The sequence below is a fragment of the Lemur catta genome, chromosome 7 (genome assembly GCF_020740605.2).
Source record: "Lemur catta isolate mLemCat1 chromosome 7, mLemCat1.pri, whole genome shotgun sequence".
Taxonomy (NCBI): Eukaryota; Metazoa; Chordata; class Mammalia; order Primates; family Lemuridae; genus Lemur; species Lemur catta.
Genome location: NC_059134.1, coordinates 61,970,242 through 61,982,272, shown reverse-complemented (window position 1 = coordinate 61,982,272; position 12,031 = coordinate 61,970,242). Strand labels below are relative to the sequence as shown.

The window sequence follows — 12,031 nt, the reverse complement described above, 5'->3', positions numbered from 1 at the left end:
ATTTAAGAAAGTATGACATCCAAATTTCCCTACTCTGGGAGATTTTTTATTCTGATTGACCACCAAATAAGTCTAATGGCTACAAACCTTTTTTTTGGAACACAAAGGCGTCACTGCTGGCCACCTATACATACCATTTTATGATTCCACTTCTGTCCTAGGAAGAAGAAAGAAAACATGAATCAAAGCATATAAAGATTGGAGCAAGATTAATGAAACAAAGACTAGAAAAACAGTAGAGAAATCAGAGAAATAAAAAATGAGTTATATGAAAATATCAACAAAATTCACAAACCTTTAGCTTTACACACCAAGAAAAAAATCAGGAATGAAAGATGGGACATTACCACAGACCTTACAGAAATTAAAAGAATTATAAAGATTATGAACGATTGTATACCAATAAATTAGATAACCTAAATGAAATAGACGAATTCCTAGAAATACAGAAACTACCAATACTGATTAAAAAATATGGAAACTCTATTCATAGAAAATATGAATAGACTTAAGACATGTAAAGAGATTGAACTGAAAATCAAAGTCTTCATGCAAAGAAAAGGCCAGATGCAGATGGCTTTATTGGTGAATTCTGCTAAAGTTTTAAAAAGAAATAATGCCAATCTTCACAAATTCTTTAAAAAAATAGAAGAGGGGGGAACACTTCCTAACTCACTACATGAGGCTCATCTGACCCTGATAATAAATCCAAAGACATCACAAGAAAAGAAAACTATGCCAATATCCCTTATAAATATAGACACAAAATACCAGAATATCAAAGCCAGAAAAGTATAAAAAAATTATACATCATAGCCAAGTAGAATTTATCCTAGAACTGCAAGAAAATCAATGTAATATATGATTTTAATAGAATAAAAGATAAAAACCACATGATGACATAATAAACACGAAAAAAAGCATTTGACAAAATTCAATGCACTTTCATAATAGAAACAAAAGTGGAATATTAACAAATTAGGAATGGAAGGGAGCTTCCTCAGTCTGATAAATGACATCTATGAAAAACCCACAGCTAACATCATACTTCATGGTGAAAAACTGAATGCTTTTTCTGTAAGTTCAGGAAAAAGACAAGGATGTCTGCTCTCACTACTTTTGTTTAACATGGTACTAGAGGTTCTAGTCAGGACAGTTACTCACAGAAAAGAAAAAAAGGCATCTATATTGGAAAGAAAGAAGTAAACCTATCTCTATTCGCAGATGATATGGTCTTATGTATAGAAAAGCCCTATTCTATCTACTACCTATAGGTGATCTCTTCCAATCTTAATTTCAGCTCACACATAGGTGCTCTTGATTTCAAACGTTATGTGTCGAATCATCTTTTATCTCTAATCATGACCAAACTCCCTAATCAGGTAAAAGAATAAGTTCCTTGATTGTTCATTTGCCCTCCTTGGAGGCTAACATCTAGATGTGGGATGTCAATTCCAAATATTTCATAATTTTTTATCTATTAAAATTGTTTTTATTGCAAGTGACCAAATAGCAACTCCAACTGAATTAAATAGAAAAGATGTCTGAACAAGTGACATAAACACAGTAGTTCTTTCATGAAGATGCCAGTTGAAAGAGCTGTGAAGAGTTTAGGGAGGAGCTATAAAAACAGGCCTTTGTTTTCACTGAGATATAATTCAAATGCCATAAAATTCACTTTTTACAGTGCACAATTTAGTAGGTTTTAGTATATTTACAATGTTGTGCAACCATCAACACTATTAAATTCCAGAACATTTTTTTATCACCAAAAATAGACTGTGCACTCATTAGCAATCACTTGCTATTTATCCTTCCCCAGAGCCCTGGCAACCACTATATAACTTCTGCCTCTATGGATTCGCCATTTAAAGACTTTCATGTAAATGAAATCATACAAAAAAACCAACAAAACCCATAACTGTGTCTGTTTCTTTCAATTAACGTTATGTTTTCAAGGTTCATCCATGTTGTAACATGTATTATTACTTCATTCCTTTTTATAGCTAAATAATACTTCATTGTTTGGATATAACACATTTTGCTTATCCATTTATCAGTTAAGGAGATTTGAGTATTTTCATTTTTGCGCTATTATGAACAATATATAAGTTTATATGTGGATATATGTTTTCAATTCTTCCACGTATATAGTATATATGTAGGAATGGAACTGCTGGGACATAGGGGAACTCTGTCTTTAAGTTTTTGACCAACTGCCAAGCAGTTTTCCAAAGAACCCTATTTTACATCGCTACCAGCAATTCATGAAGGTTTCAATTTCTTTACATCTTTCTGAACACTTAGTATTGTCCATTTATTTGATCGTATTCATCCTAATAGGTGTGAAGTGGTGAACTGTGATTTTGATTTTGTATTTCCCTGATGATTAATGATGTTGAGCATCTTTTCATGTGCTTATTGACCATTTGTACATCTTCCTTGGAGGAATGTGTATTCAGGTTCTTTATCCATTTTTAAATTGTGTTGCTTGTCTTTTTATTTTTGAGTTGTAAGAGAGAGATAGATAAACTGTATATTAAACCTTATTAAATACATGACTTGAAAATTTTTCTTCCACTCTGTGGACTGCTTTTTCACTTTCTTCATGGTGTCCTTTATAGCACAAAATATTTTAATTTTGATTAATTCCAAGTTATCTACTTTTTCTTTACTTCAGCTTTTGATGTCATCTCTATGAAACTATTGCCTAATCCAAAGCTACCAAAATTTATATCTATGTTTTCTTCTAACAGTTTTATAATTTTGTTCTCATATTCAGGTTTTTGGTCTACTTTGAGTTAATTTTTGTAAGCAGTGTGAGGTAGGGGTTCAACTTCATTCTTTTGCATGCAGATATCCAGTTGTCCCAGCTTAAGTTGTTGAAAAGACCTATTGTAGTTTTTTGCTCAAATTTGTTTTGTGTTATAATTGCTTGGAGAACCTGGTGAAAAAACTCAGGCTCAGGCCCTGTCATACTACAATGGGCCCGAGTATGCAAAGTCTTTATTAGCACTGTAGGTAATTCTAATACATTAAAAAAAGTTTAGGAACCTATGTTCCAAAGTAATCTGAAATGAAAAAAAGAAGGAGACAAAAGTCAAGAGGAATAAAAAGAAGCTGAAATGTAAGCACCAGAGACAAAGGAAATAATTCAACAAATGAAAACCAATTGCGCCTCTGCTTGGTACCAGAATTTAAAACAGAAACATTTGGTAATAGAGCAAAAAAAAAAAACCCCACAAACAAACAAAAAAACAACATGAGGGAGGAAGCAGATAGACAAAAAGTCAAGCAAAAAGTACTTTGTAGAAAAAAATTATTTAAATGTTAACATTAGTTCAAGTTATTCTGTCAAGTCTCTATAGATTTACACCAGCATTCTGTCCTAGTCAACATACACACACACACACACACACACATCGCACTCAAGTTTGTGTGTGCCTGTCTACATATTTTCCCAACTCTACCCCGGAAAGGCTCTATGTTATATCATTAGACATTTTAAAAAATTAATGAGATATTGGCAATAACAAATAGGCATATTTTAATTTAAAAAGAAGAACACATCTTAAACCTGAAAATGCATGTGTTTGCCTGTGACTGATCTCAGTAAAAAGAAGACTGACAAATGTCCAACACTAGATCACAGATAGCAGGGGCCCAGAGACTACCACTGGATACTATGGCTCTTCTCTCCAAGGTCAAATGTGTTCCCTTACTTCATAAATTACAAAAAATGGGATACACTCCTAGAATGCTTATATTCAATCATCCCCATGATATCTGGAATGGATGACAAAGAAGGGCATTGCAAGGCCAAAGCAACCTCTTGGTGTCACCACCCGGATAAGAGCCCAAGGACATAAAAGAAAAGGAAACAGACCGTGTTTCCAGAATTTCCGATTGGGTGATTCTTCTTACCTGCAGCAGCTCCATTGTTGACCACTGACCCCGAAGCTCCAGTTCTGAGATGAGCTCTTTCAGCAGCTGTCTCTGCTGAGCTAGCTCATCCTCAGCCTCTGCCAAGTTGTCCAGTGTCATCTTCTCCTCTTCTTCCAATCTTTGCAGCTCTCTCTGCTCCTCACTGTTGAGGATGCTTCTAAGTTGATTAAATTCTGCTTGTATCCTTTGTCTCTCAGTCTGTACCTGATACTGCCAGGATGGACAAGGGAGAGAGGTAATGAGTCTGCCAGGCTGAGGGCCTGTGAAAGGAATTAGGAGCCAGGAAAAGAAATATTTTCCATAGATTTCAAACCAGGTGGGGAGTAGAAGCAGAAAAGTAATTTTCAGGGAAGATGTTTTTTTCCTATAATTTTCCCTTCAGCGCCTACTAGAACAATGACCTCAGACTGTCTTACCTAGGCCAATCCTGAGACAAAATGAGGCTTAGTTTGTAGACAGCTGTCCTGGACACTCATGACTTTCTGCATTACCACACTCTCAATTGGAACCTAGAGGAAAACCCTGATCCTTTGTTCAGTGTCTTCTACCAGAAGTATCAGAGCTTCATTGGAAAAGAGAAATGGAACACAGTATTCTGCAGCCTTCCCCACCATTGAGTTCATCCTCGTGCTCAATTCCAAGTACTGTGTATGTGTAACATGCCCACTTTCCAGCCCCCAGCCCAGAGAGGGATAGGACAAAGAAGAAAACTAATGAAATCGCTTCAGGACTCATTCACTGTCAAGGAACAAATAGGAGGCCTCCCTGGATTAGGACCAAAGGTCCTGCAAAGATTCCTGTCTCAGAAATCCTCAGAAAGAGTTCCCTCCTGCCTTCCAGGAAGTTCTCTCTTCTCTGATGTCAGCTTCTAACTTCTCAGCCTCCTGCTGCTCCTTCCTTAGCCTCTTGAGGACTGCCTGGAGCTTCTCCTGGGAGAAAAGAATCACACCAGAGTTAAGCTATGAGCTTTCTCAGCACCTGGGTAAAGGACAAACAAGTTGATCCCAGAAAAGACCAGTTTACAGAAATTGTGAGGCTAATTTTTAGAATCTCTGACATGGAAAAAAAATCTGAGAGTCTGAGAAGGTGAATCTATTCTTTATTCCTGGGTGATAGAGGGCACCATGCCCTCACCAAAAGTGGCCCGATTCTCTTTTCCTTTATAGTAAGTACCCTCCTGCCAAAAGGGTGGGTCCTTCCCTCTTATCAATGCCCTTTCCTCATTCAGTTACAGTGTTTCCCCAGAATCATCCTGCTGAGAGGAGCAGTGAGAGCTAATTCTGGGAAAGAATTCACCAGCCATACAATGAAAGGAGGGAAAAACCCAAGAAACCTCTCTTACTCTTGGCCAAGAGACTGTTTGTACTCTAGGCTCATTCTTTATGCAAATGGAAGGAATACACAGACATGTACCCCAGGCATTGGAAGCTTAGTATAAGGTAAAAGATATACATGGAACAAGATCACAGAACGAGTGACTATGGTGTCAAGGGGAGTAAAGAAGGATGGAAAGGTGAGATTTCCCACCAAGTACCATTTGCTGCCCTGTCTCTTTCCATCCAGGGCCCTACCTGACATTCATTGACTAGTTCTTCCATGAGGAATGTGTGGTGACCACGGTGCTCCTGAGACCGCTCACAAAGCCAGCAAATGACCTTCCCATCCTCCTTACAGAAGAGTAGGAGTTTCTCTCCATGGCGGTCACAGAGATCTCTCTTCTTTTCATAGTTTGGGCTCAACTCGACCTCCCTGAGTCTCTCCACTATTTTGGCCAGATGCCGATTAGTCCATAGGTTCCCAGCTGAGTATCTGGTACCACACACAGGACAGCCACTTGTCGCTCCTGGGCCAGTCACTGCCTCCTCATCATTCACAGTGATGCAGGCTTGGCATAAGCTGTGGCCACAGTCTAGACTCAACGGTTCTGTCAGAAGATTCAGGCAGATGGCACAGGTCATCTCCTTCTGTACATTTGGCAGGATTGTTGAAGCCATCGATTGCACTGCTTCCCTGGCTTCTTCCTGCCCTAACTGCAGAGGCTCTCCTTGCTTAAAGACTCCTGGATGGCTGGACAGATTGAAAGGGGATGGTATAAGAATGATACAAATAAAAAGGTTTCTAACTTGCCCACATCAAGGACTGGCCAAGGCTGTAACACTGGAGGACAAAAAAGAAGAAATGGAATTCAGTGTCCTAGGTAAGCCATTAATGCCTTCGGGCTTTGCACTTGCTCCCTGCTCAGCCTGGAATGATCCTCCTGTTGATATTTGCATGACTTTCATCTATACTTCATCCAACTGACTCCTCACGTGTCCCCTCGGCAGAAGGGCCTGCTCTACTAGCTTATCAACAGCACAACCACAAAATCGTCACTCAGTGTGCATTTGTCATCTGTCTCATTATCACCATATAATACATGGTATCTATCTTTAAAAATACCTACTTTTCCTCTCCTAAAATATAATCCACACATAGGTTGTACACTTTTGTTTTTTCACTGCTGCATCCCAAGTGTCTAGAACACACAGGAATACAATGTTTGATGAATGTGTAAAGAGCCTCCCCATCTTTTCATAGATGATTAGACTTTTCTTATCAGTGTTTCACTATTTCTTTTCACCATTTAGAAATTCTCAGATAGCTGAGCTTTGGGACCACAGATATGGTTTCCAGTGAAGAAGTGTTTACTTTTAACATACCTGCCCACACAGAGTCCTTGCATGATCTCACACACTTCCCAGAGACAGCAACAGAAACAGCAATGACCACAATATGGAGATAATTTCATCACTAACAATTTCTTAACCACTTACAATTTAGAAATTACTTTGACCTATTTGTTCTTCCTCCAGAAATCCTTGAGAAATAAGAGTGCTCCCTTTCTCCTAGATGGAGAAATACAATCAAGTGACTTACAAAGATCACTCAACTCAATAGGCAGAATTGGACTGAACATAACATCCGATCTATGTTGGGTGCAACCTCATATATGTAAACAAAGACAAGCATACGTAAAGCCTGAAAGAAGCAGACCAGTACCCAGTGCTATGACAGTGTAGAAATGGAGGAATCTAGGCAAGCTGGGAAGTTCGGGGGGATCTTGTGTTTTTAGATGGTGGGATTGTATCATGACCAGGAAATATGTCAAAGATGTTGATAGGAGCCTAAAGGTGTATGTTTGTAGAGCGCAGGAGATGGTGCACATAAAGCAAAGATTGATACGCACATAAGATAGCTGAGAAACAGAAATATCCAAGAGATGGCTGGTAGTCATGGGAGAGAAGTCTCAATATATAAGCAGAGATCACATTTTGGAGAGATAAAGTTCTATCCTGTTAAAAATCCACATCTACTAATTGAATGTGAATTATTCATTTATTCATACAGTAAATTCTCACTGAAAATAGATTATCTTCAGTGATTAAAATCCACGAAATGGATTAAAGTACACAAATCCAAATTGAGTATAAACAGATGGTATTAGCCATAATAAAATTAATAGCTAAAAAAGACAGAAGCTAATTAAATAATCATTAATAAAAGAGTAAAGTGACAGGTGTGATAAACACTACCATACAGAGGTATATGTTTTTGAGAAATCAAATAATTTGCCAAATAGGAAACTATCTAAGATATCCTCCTTGAATAAGTGAGAGGTGGACTGAAAGCTGACTGGGGAGAAAGGGATACTGAATGAGAAAGAAAAAAAATATTTTAGGCAGAAAGAATGGCATACACGAATGCCCCGTTGATGGAGGACATAGCATGACAACATCTTCTGAAGTTTTAAAATGCCAATGTGGCTGGTATGCAAAGAACTGCCAGGTTTTCACCATCACAAGAGCGTGAAGGGACATGGATATTTGACACTTTTCAAATGATGTCAAAGTGACAGTCTCTTTCCAATGAACGGGGCCTGGGGGAGTGATGGAAGAATGTAGAAAAAGTTGTTGGAGGAAATACAAGATGAGAGTGAGAAAGAGGTGAGATAAAAAAGACAAGATCGGGAGTTAGATTGCACATGTGGGGAGAAAAGGGTTATCATTAGGCTAAAGTCCTGTTTTTCTCTGACATTGGCATTCCCTTTCCCAGTATTTTATTTTATTTATTAATTCTTGGTAAGCACAGGCCTCACAAGAGGGTTGTGACTCTTGCAACAAAATAGTCCCCTAAATTCAGTGACCTGTAGGTTCTAAATTCAATGATCTGTAGGGTACTAAATCTAGTGATCTGTCTGTCTGTGACACACAGACACACTGGGAAGAAAGCCAGGGGACAATAGAGGCAGAGATGTGAGTAATGCAGCTGCAAGCCAAGGAATGCCAAGGATTGCTAGAAACCACCAGAAACTAGGAGAGAGGCATAGAACAGATTCTCCCTTAATGTCTCCTGAAGAAACTAAGTCTGTCACCATCTTGATTTTGGACTTTTGGACTCCTAAACTGTGAGAGAATAATTTCCTATTGCTTTAAGCCATCCAGTCTGTGATCATTTGTTACAACAGCCCTAGGAAACTAATACAATTGAAAGGGTTTGATAGTAAAAGATCTGGGATATGTAACAACATATAAAACTTCCCCTAGCCTACAAAAGAAAGGGTAGGGCATAACAAAAGCTGTACAGAGATAAATCTAGGCCTAGAGACCTGCCTACTTCCCCAACTATCCATGTAAAGAAACTAATGAGGAAAAAGGCTGAAAGGGGTCTGGCAGGTATAATCCAGCCAATGGGATAGATACTAAAAATCATCCAAAGGCTAAATGCTGGTAGCCCCTGGCTACAGTGGCTATTGGTCAGACCAGGCTCTGATGATTAGTAAGACCAGGGGTTTATACGTCATGCTAATATGCACCCCTGTTTGTGACTGAAGCCATGAGCTACCTGAGGATGTGGGGTTCTCTATCTCTTATTCCAATTAGTATCCAACCAATGCTGAGAAACACCAAGGGCTTACAGAAGAGGGAGTAGTGGAACATGCATTCTGCCATGGGGTTGTGAGCTCATGTTCACAGTAGAGCCGCACATTAATGTCAAAGCAGCTGCCACCATAATGGCCAAAGAACAAGGAAAGTGCAGAGGAGCCAGAGTCCCATGTATGGGAAATGACCCCAGCACTGCTCAAGAGTGACCCAAGCCCAGCAGCAGTCAGGAAGGTAGAGATGGGAACATGAGCGCCATCTGCCTGATAAAACTCCCAGGTCAGCTGGCTACCACAGGTGTCAGGTGATTGCACCCTTCATTTGAGTCTTCTCCTAACATCTGGACTCATGATAATGCAAACTCTGTGTCTCTCTGCAGGTTAGACAGTAAAATCAGAGTGTCTCTGGGAAGTGGCATGTAGGGAAGGATGTCCTTTGAAGCTTTTAGACAATATCCTAGACAATTCTCCTGGTCCCTGGGTCAGGAACTGCCAGTAGGAAAAGCAGAACCTGTTTTGGGCATCTGGAGACCTGGGGAACTCACATTCTCCTACTCATCCCTCTATGTACAGAGTTCCCGCTTCAGCCACTCCTTAGAGTCCAGAGCTAAATCTGTACCACATTAATGACCCTCTCCCCAAGAGCTCTAGTGTTCTGGTCAATATATTTCAGAGAAGTCACTTTTTAAACACAGGACCATTTTCATTTCCATTGAGCTACCTGAAGTCTCTTCCTTTTCTTTCAGTTCATCAGAATATGCTGAAGGTGTTTCCTTCAAATTAGTTCCAACCACCTCCATGGCCACCACTCTGGTAGAAGCCACCACCTGTATTCCAGGAAATTGTTCTCCCCTTGGTCTCCCTGATTCTGTCATTGCCCTCTTCACTCCGCTCTCATCATTGTTCTTATATCAGTGGCCCCAGTGGTCTCCTTAGCACATGTCAGCCTTGTCACTCCTCTGATCAAAGCCACACCATCCAGAGTGAGACCAGACTTTAGAATGGTCCAGGTAGGTCCACGTCACACATACCCTCCCACTGCCCATCTCCCAGCCCACTCCTCCCCAACCCATGCTAGTCCTGTTTCAACTCTAGGGAGAGACCATTAAAGCCTTTAAATTCCTCTCATTATTAAGCTTTCATTCAAATATTTCCTTCTCACAATGTGGCCTTCGTGAAAACGATTTAAAGTTGTAAGGCCTTTAGGACGATTCTACAGAATCCTTACCATAATTCAACTTCTTAAAAATGTTACTCCATAGTATTCATCACCTTCTTGTGTACCCTATCAATTACTTACTGTTCGTTTATGGCCATTCCTTAACTAGAATGTGGGCTCTCATGTGTATTTTGTATTTATCGAATGTTGAGTTGATGCTCATTGAACTATTTCACATCAGCAGCCTCCTTCAGTTCCTATGAATTAAAGTATAAATAAATAAACAGACAAATAAATCGATTTTATCCTATGTTGGGCCTTGTGCTACTAGACCCTGGGGTGACAGCATGTGGGCAGACACGGCCCCATCCAGGAGTCAGGCAGAGACTTGCAGGAAGGCAGGGACAGTGAACTCCGAAGAGTGGGAGCAGAGGACAGGACAGCATGTGTTAGGACGTCTGTGGCATATCAACCAAGGTGAAAACTGCTCACGTGCGAGCTTAAGATGGGGCATACTCAGTGTCAGACTTCTTAGCAAGACCAATGTATCCTTGGGCTCCTTCTGAGCAATAACCAACTCCTGTTAATAAGTTCCAAGTGAGGAAAAACACAAAACAGTAAGAAACTGAGGTAACAATCACTGCAAAGGTGTGTCCAAGAGGAGGAATGATGAAGGTTTAAGTTCTAAGGCAGGTGAGTTCACCGGTGCCACACGGGCTACTGAAGTGAGAGTAAGCAGGTGTACTCAGGCACGCACAAGTAAAGTCCTGAGACTGGAGCTCCAGGAGGACACCGGAGAAAAGGGGACAAAGAGGCAGGCAGGAGTCAGATCATCCAACCTGCTGTCTTCAGGCAGGCCAAGGGCTGAGGATGTGTCAGGACAGCCACGGACAGCCCCTCAGCAGTTGCTAGGAGGGAAGTGAAGACAACCATATTCAGTATTCCCCTGGCCAAGCCCTCAAGGCTGAGGCTCTACCCGACGCCCCAGACCAGCAGCGTGGGTTTGCACACCCTTGAAAAACAGGGACGTCCTCTCACCAGCTTCGGAGTAGGTAGAAGGGAGCAGAAAAGAAGATACCTTCTGTTTATCTCTTTAAAAGAGGGAGAGAGAGAGTGAGAGAGAGAGAAAGGGAGGGAGAGGATTCCTGCTCCCCTCACAAGGTGGGAAATCAAAACTGAAGAATAGGAAGGGGACAAGGGTGGGTGGATTCAACATAGAGAAATAAAGGTCCCTCCAGAAAACAAACACACCTTCTCTCTCTTCAACACTGCTTTCCAGGCCGTCCCTCCCCAGTCTGCACCTGAAGCAGGAAGCCTGCTTTTCTTCCCTCAGAGCAGAGCTGCCTCAGAGCCATAAATCAAACCTCACTTAGAACTTTTTTCCTGGAGTCCCTCCACCCCCACCCCTTCACTCTCGCCCCTTCACCCCCACCACAAGCCTCCCCACAGACCTGCAGACCCCAGCGGAGGAATCTGGGCTGCCCCTTGAAGCCCTGAGGAAAAGCCAGGGGCAGGGGTGGTCAGGATTCACTCACCAAAGCAGATCCTCTGGGGGAAGCAGTTTCTCCTTCCTGGGGAGGAGTGGCTGAGAAATGAAAGTGAAAGTCTTGGGGCCTGGCAGGAAAAGGAAAGGGGAAGGAGCTTCTAGGTGAAATGGACTGTGGCCCTTTAAGGCCTCTAGAGAGAAGGTAATGTTTTAACCCAGTGGTTCCTGAGGGGAGAGGAGAGGATTGGCACTGGAGGGGACACTTGGCAACATCTAAAAAGATATTTGGTTGTTATAACTAGGGGGGATGCTACTGGCATCCAGTAGGGGCCAGGGATGCTGCTAGTCATTCTAGAATGCATAGGACAGCTCTTGCAACAAAGAATTATCCGGTCCAAAATGTCAGCAGTGCTGAGTTGGAGAAGCCCTGTTTTAACCTTCTCTGCCCCCCAGAACCTCCTCTCCTGCCTCTTTCATGGATATGCACGGTGTTTCAAATCAGTCTACTAATTTGAATCATCCT

The 12,031-nt window shown here is 41.1% G+C and overlaps 1 protein-coding gene across 1 annotated transcript in view; it reads right to left on the bottom strand.

Moving 5' to 3' along the window:
- LOC123642340 (tripartite motif-containing protein 34-like) overlaps positions 1 to 12,031 on the bottom strand; it is a 30,900-nt gene that overhangs the window by 2,511 nt on the left and 16,358 nt on the right. Inside the window, 5 exon segments of the mRNA XM_045557339.1 lie at positions 135 to 157; positions 3,925 to 4,155; positions 4,779 to 4,874; positions 5,517 to 5,942; positions 5,944 to 5,993. Of these exon segments, the coding sequence (XP_045413295.1) occupies positions 135 to 157; positions 3,925 to 4,155; positions 4,779 to 4,874; positions 5,517 to 5,942; positions 5,944 to 5,993 (826 nt within the window).